We start from the raw sequence: 13,865 nt of genomic DNA on the forward strand, positions 1-13,865 counted from the left end.
GCATCCTGACACATTTATACCATTGCCTATGAGTGTATGCATACAGATGCCTAGGCTAGGTGCCAGCTACACACAGAAAGTTTTTTTTCTCAGTAAAGCCCAGCGTGACACCTGCTGCATAAGATCTAATTAATCAGCAGAGATAAAAACCTATTTTTCTTTTGATTCTTGATTTTAGCATGTGTGGAGTTCAGTGTTTCTTAGAAAAACTTTCTCTCAGAAGACTACTCATTTCAATACACAGCATATGTATGTTCCAGTTACGTATCTACAGCAAGGTATATTAGCGAAAAGTAAATAGCTGGTCTGGATTCTGAATTTTGATGACTTGAATACTTAAAATGAGTCAGAATTCAATTTTGGAAAATTGCTGAGAGCAAAATGTTAATGAAAAATATTACATCAATCACAGACTTCCAGGAATGTTGTATTAGTGTTTCCCAAAGGCTTTCATGTACAGATTATTTAAATAATATGGTCTTTATTAATGATCTCTTTGTAATTCTGTATATAACACTAATTTATTCAGTTGCCTTACTGATTCAAACAAGAGTATAAACAGCATGAAAACATAAAATGTTGTGCCCTAATCTGACACAATTGCTTTAATAATGATGAGAAACCAAGCTTTACATAAATGGAATGTGATTATTCTCTCTAATACACAAAGTCATACAGAGGCAGAAATCTAGGTTTGCATTATTTTCATAGGACTACAGTTATAAATTCTACAAGATTAACTACATATAGAGTACACCCCCACGTACACACCCACACACACACATTAGATCATACTATCATTTTAAGTGCTTTGTTAATGTATAATTTATATATAATCATCCATTGTAATTGTGCAGTTCAAAGAATACAAATGTATACAGTTGTATGTACCACCAGAATCAAGATATAGAACAAAAAGATATAACCCAAAAAGTTTCCTCATGCTCCTCCGTAGTCAATACTTTCTACTCACCTTGACCCCTGACAATCATCAAGCTACTTTCTTTCACTTAGCATAATGCTTTTGAGTTTCCTCTATGTTGCTACATCTGTCAGGAGTCAATTCTTTATTATTGTTATGTATTACTCCATTTTATGGATATACTACAATTTGTTTATCCTTTCACCGGTTGATGGACATGAGTGATTTGCATTTTTTGGCTATCACCAACAAAGCTACTGTGAACAGTTGTATGGACATATATTTTCATTGCCTTTGAGTAAAAACCTGGAAATGGGAAATGGGATTGGTGGGTCATATAGTAGTTCTGTATTTTAATTTCTAAGAAACTTTACAAAGAGGCTGTAATATTTTTAATTTCTACCAACATTTTATTTGTTCCACGTCTTTGCCAACACTGGATATTTTAAAATCAGTTATTCTACTGAGGGTACAGTGCTATTTCATTTGTAATTTGTGTTTGTATTTCCTTAATGATGAATAGATTCAGCAAATTTTCATTTGTTCATAGATCATTCATGTGTTCTTTGGTGAAGTGTCTGTTCCAATCTTTTTTTTTTTTTTTTTTGAGACAGAGTTTCACTCTTGTTGCCCAGGCTGGAGTGCATCTTGGCTCACAGCAACCTCTGCCTCCCAGGTTCAAGTGATTCTCCTGCCTCAGCCTCCTGAGTAGCTGGAATTACAGGCATGCACCACCATGCCTGGCTAATTTTGTATTTTTAGTAGAGACAGGGTTTCTCCATGTTGGTCAGGCTGGTCTCGAACTCCCGACAGCTGATCCGCCCTCCTCAGCCTCCCAAAGTGCTGAGATTACAGCATGAGCCATCGTGCCCAGCCTGTTCCAATCTTTTATCCAGTTTTTATTGATATTTTTATCTTTTATATTGAGTTATATATTCTGGATACAAGTTCTGCATTAGATATATTTTTTACAAATGTTTTCTCCCAGTCTGTGGTTTCCCTTTTCATTTTCTTAAGTGCAAAATTTTATGAGTGCAAAATTTTAAATTTTGATAAATTCAAAATAGTCGTTATTTTTCCCTTATGGTTCATCCTAAGAAATCTTTCCCTAACCCAAGGTTGCAAAATTGTCTGGGTTTTTTTTTCCTATGTTTTCTTTCAGAATTTTTATAATTTTAGATATAAGTTCTAGCCTAAATTTTTATAGTTTAGATTTAGCTCAATAATACATTTCAAGTTAATTTTTATATACAACATGAGGTAAGGGTCAATGTTCAGCTTTTTCATATAGATATCCAATTTTTCTTGTGCAATTTAAAAGACTAATCCTTTCCCATTGACTTATCTTGACAGCTATTTTTTGAAAATCAGTTGACTGTAGATGTGTAGATTTATTTCTGAATTCTTCATTTTGTTCCATTGATCCATCAGTCCACTGATGCCAACACCATACAATCTTCATTACTGTAGAATTACAGTAAATCTTGAAATTAAATAGTACGAGATCTCCAGCTTTGCTCTTTGTTTTCAAATTGTTTTAGCTTGTCTACTTCCTTTACATTTTTATATGAACTTTAGAATAATTTTCTGTTTCTACTTAAAATATAGTCCACTGGAGTTTTGATAGGAATCATACTGAATCTATAAGTTTGGAGAGACTTGGTATTTTTAAAATATCTAGTCTTCTGATTTATGAGCATAGTATAGATCCCTTTTTTTCTAAAATTTATCTTAACAACGTTTTGTAGTTTTAAGTGTGCAGTCATTGCACATATTTTTTGTTAACTGTCACCCTAGGTATTTCAGGTTTTCACATTGTAATGGCAAGTAAAGTGTTGGAAGTAGCATTCCTAGAAGTAGAACAGATTAAAAGCAAAATAAAAACGTTATCTGAAGAAATAATTCTAATTGAGAAGAAAAATGGCGATAGAATTATTGAATAACAAAAGCTACATAAAAGAATTATCATTGCTGACTATTACTTTCACTTTTATATCTGAGCATACAAATTAGTGCTTTATTTACAGTGAATAATAATATAAAACCTACTTGGAGACCAGTAAAACAGAAAAGGCCCTCAACCTAGAATCAGGGGGCCTAGACTTGAGTCATGACTTGAATATTGAAGTATAGTACGAGATAAACCTTGACAAGCATTTTCTCCTTTCTCATTTTGTGTTCAACTAATACTTGGCAAATGTTTACAAGAGCCAAACAGTATGCTAAATGCTATAAAATGGGAAGAATCCTTCACATCATATCCTTAAGTGTTAGAATGAAACTTCAAATGAGAGTTATATGAAATATTTTGGTAAGATAAAACGTATATTTAATGTGCTATTATTATGTTTATTATAATTATGGCATAAAAAGTTCATTTAGGCTGGGTGTCTAGCACTTTGGGAGGCCGAGGCAGGCGGATCACTTGAGGTCCGAAGTTCAAGACCAGCCTGACCAACATGGAGAAACTCTGTCTCTACTGAAAATACAAAACTTAGCTGGGCGTGGTGGCGCATGCCTGTAATTCCAGCTACTTGTGAGGTTGAAGCAGGAAAATCGCTTGAACCCGGGAGGCGGAGGTTGCGGTGAGCTGACATCACACCATTGCACTCCAGCCTGGGCAACAAGAATGAGACTTCGTCTCAAAAAAAAAAAAAATTCATTTATAGGTGCTATTACTTTAAAACAAGCTCATACCAAAAGAAGAAAGTAGCTCTGAAAAAAATTAAATGGATTATAGCTAGAGAATCCTAAAAGTAATCACTTCATGATATACTGAAATCTTTTCTCTTCTATTACCTTCTAGTTGTATGATACAAGTAGCATCTAAATTCATAGACATGGATGAAGACTGACTTGTTTTTAAACGCTACAAAGGAAAAGAATGACTTGTTTCTAGACCCTAAAAAAAAATTGAAAATGTATGCATTTTTTCCTTCCAGATGAAGGAAGTAGCCTTATTAATTTCTATTAATAGGAGACCTGCTGACAGTTTTTCTAGTAGGAACCTGGCAAACTCACAAATATGACAGATGAACTGAGAATTTAGAAATATGCCAAAAGACTTTATGCAAAGGAATATAGTAAAAAGGAATTCAGTTTCTCTGGTTATAGATTGCTATCCAAGTAAAATATTTATGCATTGGTCATTATATCATATAAATTGGTTGAAAAATGATTTTCTGGTCTTTTTGTGTGTATTTTTTATTTTTTTAGGTTTGATTCTCACAAAGGTTTCTGGTGTCAGTTACTGGAAGAAGGTAAAACAAAATGCCTTGGAAAGAGCAAAGGAAGAAAATACCCTCCAATGGACTCTGATGTAAGCATAGAGCTTAAAAATACAAACTAAATCAGCAAAATGATAACCAATAATATCATCTATTTTCTTAAAAAACTAGTTAAAGTCAAAATTCAGCCTTTCTAAAACTTAAAAATGCCATTTCATTTTCAGTACAGGTAGGTTGCTTGTTTTGATTTTACCCACAATATATTATTACCTGTCATGCAAGAATAAAGGAAAACAATAGAATTTGACATTTTGAAAAAGAATAAAGAGATAATATCTTATTCCAAAAAGAACGATACCTGCACAAAAATTTTAGCATAAATGTTAACTGAAAGCAAGACAGGAAATATATTCACTGAAAAGTGAGAATAGGACCAAGATTTCTATTTTTGGCCGGTGTGGTGGCTCACGCCTGTAATCCCAGTACTTTGGGAGGCCGAGTGGATCACTTGAAGTCAGGAGTTCGAGACCAGCCTGGCTAACATGATGAAACTCCATCTCTACTAAAAATACAAAAGAAAAAATTAGCTGGGCATGGTGGCAGGTGCCTGTAATCCCAACTACTCAGGAGGCTGAGGCAGCAGGATCGCTTGAACCCAGGAAGCGGAGGTTGCAGTGATCCCAGATTGCGCCATTGAGCTCCAGCCTGGGCAACAAGAGTGAAACACCAACTCAAAAAAAAAAAAAAAATTATATTTTTTTCACTGCCTGAATCATTCTGTTGTAGTAAGTGTGCCCTGGGCAGTAATATAAATTACTGATACACTATACTAAGTTTTGAGCTGTTAATATGGTAATAAAGGAAAGAAGCAATACATTTCCCAACATCTAACTTACTAGCAGATAACTTAGGCTTTGGGGAATGTAGACACACACTTTGCAGTATGTATTCAGCACTTCCTGTTTATTCTGTTCAGAATGGCGACACTCTGATTAAGTGATTAAGTGTAGCATTAATCACTTAATGCTACAGTTTTCTCCATTTCTATACCCCGCATTTTTACTTTGATGCTTACTTGATATATATTAAGATTTACTAATAATATTTTTATTATTAGTCTAGTTAGTATATAGTTTCAATATAAGCATGCAAGTGGATTTTGATTTGTAAATTTTTTTAGATCTCAGAAATTAAAATATGATTTGGGACTTTTCCCCCACAATTAATACATTACATTAACTGAGAATCCTAAGATGGTCTGAGGATCCTAAGGTGGGCTAAACCTATTTGAATACTTTATCTAACAAAACCTTGAGGACTATTTTTTTGTGCCTGACCTGATAGATGCAGGGTCTGGCCTCAATAAACTCTTAATTAAATCATATACAGAAGGCGGGGGGTGTTTCTGTTGTTTTAATGAACAAACTGCAATTTCAGAACTCCAATTTTCTTTGGCTGATTATTAAAATATACCTTCAGAGCACTTTGAAAACAATCCTTCTTTTCCCAAAAGAAATTGACATACAATTTCTGTAGTATTTCAAGAAAGTAATATAAAATATATCATCTGCATTTATGTCAAAGCTATTTCCCTGTACATTTATTAAAGCTAAACTGTTTAAGAGACACTGCTGAATAGCTTTCTTAGCATTTTATTTTACTCTGGTCTAACACAGACCTTATTAAATTTGGTGGTAGAGAAAGATAAGAAAAACACAACTTTTCAGGATATCATTTCTTCTCAACAAGGTTACTGAGTATTCCATATTGGGTTTATTTAAGGGAGTGGCTGACTTCATGAAAATAATGTCCAGAAAGGAGGTAAGAGTAAAGAGGTCTTCACAGGTCCTCCTACACATTGAAAATACAAATGTGTAGGAAGGATTAGAATGGGCAGTACTGTCACCACGCCATTTGCCTCTTCCTAGTAAGAAAAATGCCAGTACCCAAGACCGTCAGTAAAATATCATAGGATGTGCTAAATAAATAGTCCGCATGCTAATACAAATTTTAATCCAGATCTAGTATACTTGATACTTATTTCAACGTAGTCAAAGTGTATGAAATATAATAAACAAAATAAAATGTACTTTTTTCTCCTCCTCTCCACTTAGAGCAGGACATTTCTGTCAAGCTACTATCGAGATCACAATGTGGAACTCTCAAAGCTGCTGCACAAACTGGGTCAGCCTCTGCCATCCTGGCTGAGACAGGAGCTGCAGAAAGTAAGATAGCACTGAGAGAAAACTCGAGACTTCATCGTCCATGTAGAACACACCTTTTCCAAAGTTTCCAGAAGCTACCAAAAGGCAGTTGAAAAATATACCTCTTCAAATGAGAAAAAAGAACAAAGTTTCTTCCATGTGCTGGCATGTGGATGATAAGAAAAAAAGAAAATGTGTTAAAGCCTTGAGGCCTGTGGCCTTTCTCTTAACTCATATCTGAGCCTGTGGGATTATTGTAGACTACTGTGCACTCATGTGGAAGTCAATTGCAACCAACATAAATATCAAACACAAATGCAGAACTGTTCCATTTCATAGTAATATTTACACTTTTATATATCAACTAAGATTGTGTCTCTGTAGGTTTTTAGACCACTGTTTGCCTGTACAATGTTTTCTTATTCTTTTATTCTATAAACTGTCCCATGAAACAAGAAGCAAAATAAACTTCACAATGTAGCATAAAATGTCAAAAGCATAACACCCATGAAAAATGCTTGCCAAAATTTAAATTCACTTAAGTATTTAGAAATAATTGTAAATTATAATTTGTGCTAGATCAGAGTAGAAACATAATATATGAGCTTTATCTGCACCAAAAAAAAGATAAGTGCTATAGCAAAAGTGATTTTTTCATATACATGGTCTAGTGAATATATGTAAAAATTACTAACTCTTCCATCACAGCATAATTGTTATACTGAAATATATACTGTAAAGCTGTTGGATGGTAAATAGAAACACACTGAGTGCACCAAAACAGTAAATAACAATGTAAAGTGTACTGACTGAATCCTCTGAAGGGGAGAAATTATAGAGGTCTAAAGACATATCATTGAGATTTCTATGTCCACTTGCTATAAGCTGTGAATCGATCCCAGTAGTCCTCACTAGTGCTACAGAAATGCATGCCTAGAGTCTGAGGTATGCGTCAACTCCAGAAACAGGTTGACTTTTAAATATGAATAGCTTTTATTTAATGCTCCCCAAAACAAAACCTATTAAATGAAAACTAAAAACAGTTTCCCTAGATGATGTGATTAGACTATTTACATTTAGGTCATCAAAAATTTCCATTTTCCCAGATAGTTCAAAATAAAATTATGTAACGTAAAGATTTACAACAAAAAACAAATTAATATATTATTTGCAATCTAATGTCTGCAGTGATACTTTTGATATAAGGCAAAGAAACATAAGCAGAGCAGAGGCCCATTTTTGAAAATATTTCACCCATCACTCTGGTGGAAGATAACAGTTCATAGGTACAATTAAGGATTAGCTACTAAATTAAATGCAGGAAGTACAAAGATGAGCAAGTTATGCTCTTGAAATATATTTACATTTAAATTGTAAATGATATACATGGTTAATAAAGTTTTCAAAAAAGAAAAGAATATATCATACTTATTGTCCTGTTAACATTTACCTAATTTTTTTTTTTGAGGCGGGGACAGAGTTTCGCTATGTCACCCAAGTTGGAGTGCAATGGTGTGATCTCGGCTCACTGCAACCTCCGCCTCCTGGGTTCAAGTGATTCTCCTGCCTCAGCCTCCTGAGTAGCTGGGATTACAGCCACGCACCACCACACCTGGGTAATTGTTGTATTTTTAGTAGCGACAGGGTTTCACCATGTTGACCAGGCTGGTCTTGAACTCCTGACCTCATGATCCACCCACCTTGGCATCTCAAAGTGCTGGGATTACAAGCGTGAGCCACCATGCCCAGACTACTTAATTTTTAAATGTACTGTACATATACATAAAATTTAAGTAGTAAATTAATTCCCTGCTATGATTATAAGCCTTCATAAAATATTATCAAAGCTATGATTAGAAAAAAATGAGAGGACAATCTATAGTAAAAATATTTTCATTGTCATTATAATGGGTAAAACTATCAATTACTAATTAGAAAACAAATTGTGAGATCTACTTACTATAAATGTTTAAATGTACATTATAATTACTAACTTTTTAAAAGTTTTATGTAACTAAAGAATATGCTAATTTTTAAATATACTATTAGCAGAAAGAATTGGAAAAATCACCAGTTTTTAAGACTCTTGACTCTAAAAGCAAAATCAAAGTCATTTGGACAAATATGGGAAACACAGTTTTCATGCTTACTGCTGTCTCTTTTATAGCAGCACATGCCAGACATGCTGGGAAAATTACTATAGTCTTCCATCTCCACCAACTTAAGAAAACTGGCTTAGGCAGGTTAACCATAATGAGAATAGGCCCCAGCAGTTATATACAGTGTCATGTTTTCATTTGGCAACAACAGTTATTCTAATAAAAAAAAAAAAAGAAAAGAAAAACTGATACATTTATGCTTTAATGGTAAGATGTACATTTGAACTGCTAAGCAAAGCTGCCAATGGCAAATTTTGTTTAGGTAAATAGAGTTGATGGAACACCTCATCCTTTTAAATAGATGTCAAAAACATACTCCATGTTCGTATAAAGACAGGAGAAAAAGGAAGAGATCTTACCAAAATTTATTCATTCACAAGTACATGTATTATGCTAGCTAGAGCAGCAAACCTGTGAAAGGATTTTTGACCACTCAATGTGTCTTGAAGACAGCATCAAATTCTAGAGGACATGCATACTTTCCACATTATGTACTCCAACTAGTTAATATGCTAATCTGAAAGTAACATAAATACACATGAGAAAATAATGAGAGATAATTTGAGTTAAAACTAGCTTTGTATAGAATTCCCTTTTTCATTGTTTAAAATATGAAACTTCCTCAGGAGGAAATGAAATGGTTATTTCAATGTTTATAGCTATAATCTTGTCATTCACATTGAATGAAAATTATTGGAAACATTTTTTTCTCTGAGTTTTTTAAAATAAAAAACCTGGATATAATTCTGATAGTAGCATGGTACCTCATATGTACAACAATAAACTGATAGGAAAACGAAGAGTTTGGACCTGGTGATTTTAGGGAATCAGTAAGTATTTCATTGTTTTGGCCTGGGGGTGAGTGGGAGGTGGTTACAGAACATAGATACCACTAACATAATTCAAAAGGAAGAATAGAAAGCTTTCAAGTAGGATATATATCCATCCTATATTTATAAAACCTTTCACAGATCCTTCTCTTCCTAAATTTATATGTTACTTATAGTGATTTTTTTTTACTTCTAATAAATATAACGCAGCTCCTAGGTCATTTATGGGACCCTAGAATAAGAGAATAAGAGAATCACACAGCTGTTACTGAATGGACTTGAGGACAGGAATGATTGTAGCATTTCTTACTCCCAGTATTCTGTTCTGCTCCACACCAATGGGCCCATTTCTTTCTTCAGAGTTTTAAAAGGTGTTTGTCTCTCTTTTTTAAAAATCTAGCAAAACAATCTCTGCAAAAAAAGGAGGGAGGGGGATTTGGGGAGTCTAAAGTTAGCCATTTATCTTCATTCTCCACAAATTTTCTTTTCTCTCTTCCAATCCCTTTCTTTTCTAGACATCAGCTTTTCACATATTGCAACCCAGCCTATCTTGGGGCACCAGCTGAATTCCCCACAGGCTTGCCTCCCACACACACGGCTCACTGATTGAGCTGGAACGTCTCATCTCATCTTCTGCCTTCAGACTGTGATTTACAGCATTGGCTTCCCTGGTCCTCAGGCTTTCAGTCTCAGATTGAATTACACCATTAACCACCCAGTCTCCAACTTGCACAGCAGATTATGAGACTTCTCAGCCTCAAGCATGTGAGCCAATCCCTCATAATAAGTCATATGTACATATCTCTCTCCTATTAATTCTGCTTTTCTGGAGAACTCTAAGACACACAGTTTCACTTTGATTCCATCCCTCCAGAAATCTGCAGTCTACTTCGAGTAAGTCTTTCACCTGTGGCCAAGGATACCTAACAGAATTTGAGGGGCACTTCTCCCCAAACCAGTGCTGTTACCAGTTCTTGCCATTTATTGTCCCTAATTTGTTGTCTATAAGAGTTCTCTAAACACTCAGTGCTCTTAATAAATGTTACAGAGTAAAATTTATTCACTTATTTGTTAGTACTGAAACTAATAAGTTGAACCTTCTTCCATTAATCCTGTAACTGTCCTCATATTTATGTATCTATCACTTCTCAGTCTATTCCCAAAAGTCATAAATACAAAAATTAATAAATCACTAAAGTTGGAATTAGTTACATGCTCACCATCTCCTTTGGAGCATCTCTTAGAGAAAGAGGAATCATGAATAGTATCAATAAGTTAAAAAAAAACATTCACTTTCCAGCGTCAAGTCAAATATCTCATTTATTATATTATAGTCAGAGTTCTCCAGAGAAATAGAACTAGTGGCAGATACATATAAGCACGCATACACACACACACACACATATATAAAGACTCTTTATAAAGTATTGGCTTAAATGATTTTAGAGGATGCAAAGGCCTATGATCTGTCATCTGCAAATTGGAGACCCAGGAAAGCCAGACCTGTAGTTCAAAGGCCTGAGAGCCAGAGAGCCAATAGTGTTGCAATCTGGGTTTGAAGGCCTAAAAACCAGGAGCACTGGGGACAGGAGAAGTTCAATGTTCAGCTCAAGCAGCCAGGCAGAGTTAACTGGACCTTCCTCCACCTCGTTCTATTCATGCCCTTAATGGATCCAGTGATGCCCATCAACACTGGGGAGGGTAATCTGCTTAACTCAATCTACCAATTGAAATGCTAACGTCATCCAGAAACACCATCATAGCCACACACAGAAATAATGTTTCACCAGCTATCTAGGTACCCTGTGACCCAGTCAAAGCTGACACATAAAATCAGTCATTACATTTACTTAGCAATCCCTTTCAAGGAAGTCAAAGCAAATTTTACAAATTAAATGCTCACAGCATAAAGTCTCCAAGGTATTGTTAGAAAGAATGTATTTGCCCACATTTTACCATACAGAAAAGTGAATTACACTGAATAAAATGTGAGATATTTCCAAAGCACCCAGAATCCATGACAAATCTTACATAAAACTGTCCACATCAAGCTGCTTCTTGCTTTTTGAGGGAATACATTAAGTGTAGGAAATGCCTGCTGTCTGCATTTCTGATGCCAAAATGGTCTATTTCAAATCAACAACTGAAAAGGAAACCAGACCTTGCTCTTAAATATTATGCATAATTTATACAGTTGGACCAAAGATGAGTCTTCTCTGTTTGATAAATAATATTCTGAATCTAAATTTTTTTCAGTTTCAACCACATTAAATAGAAATGCAAGCTCAACATGCTATATACTCCTAGTGCTTTAGTGTATCATTTCAGAACTTACTTTATATCCTTCAAAGCAAACAAAACTTTTAAAAGCCCACAAAACAAATATACTATCAAAAACAAAGCTTGCTTCACATATAAATGAATAAATTGACAAATTTTTAATAATTTTTGAGAGGCCGATGCGGGCGGATCATGAGGTCAGGAGATAGAGACCATCCTGGCTAATGCGGTGAAACTCCGTCTCTATTAAAAATATTAAAAAATTTAGCCTGGCATGGTGGTGGGTGCCTGTAGTCCCAGCTACTCTGGAGGCTGAGACAGGAGAATGGCGTGAACCCAGGAGGCAGAGCTTGCAGTGAGCCAAGATTGCGTCACTGCACTACAGCCTGGGTGACAGAGCAAGACTCTGTCTCAGAAATAAATAAGTAAATAAATAAATAAATACAAAATAGAAACAATAAAACGTTATGAAAATATAGTATTGATAAATTATCCCTCCTGCCTATGATCATCCTGAGAAAACCATATTGTTTTCATTCCCAGTTAATGTCCTCAGTACAATCAGAATAGCAAAAAAGATAGACTGGACTATAATTCAACATCTGTCCTTAACTATGTAACATTGGGTAGGTGACTTTTCTGATCTCAATTTACACATCTGTCAATGGAAGTCACATGTGATCATTGGTAAGGAGGAGGAATGCTTTTCTCCCTGTTTTGTTTACCATGTGCCAGTAGATCAATTATTGTAACATGTGATTCTGTCTCTGATCTACTCTCCCATAGAGGAGGAACCAATGAATTATCTAAGTGGTAAAATTGAAAGCAGAAATTCGGATTGAATAGCTCAACCTGTCTCCCTCACTTCTCTTTAGGATCTACCTGCAAAGATCAGTCACCCCAGTCCTCTTGGCCTGTGTTAAATTTAGCAGAAATTGACGTTTATTTAAAGCCACAAACAGAACCAAAAGAAGAGCTAAAAACATAAATCCATGCTTAAAAATTAGGAAAATAAGCAAGAATGTAAGAAACAGTAATATAAATGAGCTAAATGTCTCCCCCTCATGTAGGGAGCCAACAGATACTACTTAAAGTTGACAAATTAAGAAATTAAGGTAAAAGCGTAATTGGAATTATGAAGATAATCAGCAGAGCTTAAACAAATGGTAAAAGCAAGTTGCCTTTGATAAGTGGGACTAGAGTACTGGACCAGGGAAAAGTATTTGAGTTTTTATCTCCAAATGCATGAATTGCTGTACTTTTAACAACAATAATTTATCACTTTAAAGACCAAGACTGTAAATATTCAGGACCAACTGTGTCCAAAAGGAGGAGCACAGAAGCAAGAAATCTAAGCAGCATCAGATACTGGCTATTATCCAAGAGATTAACTAATAAACAGGACCTCTGCCATGGTGTAGTCTCAGCATACAGTACAATAGTTTTAAAATATAGCCTGTGGATCTTGAGCAGACCTGAGTCCTCTTCAGGGGGTCTGCAAGGTCAAAATGATTTTTATAATAATGTGAATTCATTATATGCCTTCGTCATTGTGTTGATATTATTACCAACTGTGCGATAACAATAATGGGTAAAACTGCCGGTGCTTTAGCATAAATCAAGGCAGTAGAATTAATCTGTACTATGGTATTCATCATCACACATTCATTGTTTAAAACAGTCAGTGTCACTTATGACTTGACAAAACAGTAAAATTATTATTATTATTACATTCCCACACTACAGTATATGCTTTTTAATCTTCTGTGTGACAAAATGTGAAGTGTGCCTAAAGCACGTCTGCCACATACTGAAGTAGGTGATTGTCTTGAAAAAAAGCCCTTGAGCAACTGTTTGAGTTGCAAGTGGAACTAGCCACTTTATTCATGTAACATACTTTTTACTTGAAAGAATGACAGATAATTATGGTTATTCAGACTTGAGCAATTAGCAAATATTTTCTTAAAACTGAAAGAAGTGAGCCTGCCACTTCAACAAAAAACAATTGACAGTATTTCTTGCCAATTATAAAATTTCAGCTTTCAAGTAAAAATTAGAATTTTGTAGAACTTGTATTGCTACCATGAGCTTCACAGCATACTCATATTTAAAGATCTTTCTGATGAGATTGGTGGTGATATTAAAAAATGTAATTTTCTAACATTATATAATGAAAGGTGTCAATGTTTGAAAGATCAGCATAAGTAAACCATTTTCCAAAAAAGCAATGCATGAGGTCGCAA

The 13,865-nt window shown here is 34.7% G+C and overlaps 1 protein-coding gene across 2 annotated transcripts in view; it reads left to right on the forward strand.

Annotated features, from left to right (window-relative positions):
- Positions 1-9,308, forward strand: part of NDST3 (N-deacetylase and N-sulfotransferase 3) — a 220,485-nt gene extending 211,177 nt beyond the window's left edge. The window contains exons 13-14 of one of the 2 annotated variants that reach the window (XM_033215109.1): positions 4,139-4,241; positions 6,264-6,541. In XM_033215109.1, coding sequence (XP_033071000.1) covers positions 4,139-4,241; positions 6,264-6,383 — 223 coding nt within the window. In that variant the 3' untranslated portion in view covers positions 6,384-6,541. Of the gene's footprint in view, positions 1-4,138; positions 4,242-6,263 lie in introns of both variants that reach the window. The other variant, XM_033215108.1, reaches the window with a different exon arrangement.
- Positions 9,309-13,865: the final 4,557 nt, after the last annotated feature.

The sequence above is a fragment of the Trachypithecus francoisi genome, unplaced genomic scaffold (assembly GCF_009764315.1).
Source record: "Trachypithecus francoisi isolate TF-2019V2 unplaced genomic scaffold, Tfra_2.0 Lachesis_group1, whole genome shotgun sequence".
Classification (NCBI taxonomy): domain Eukaryota; kingdom Metazoa; phylum Chordata; class Mammalia; order Primates; family Cercopithecidae; genus Trachypithecus; species Trachypithecus francoisi.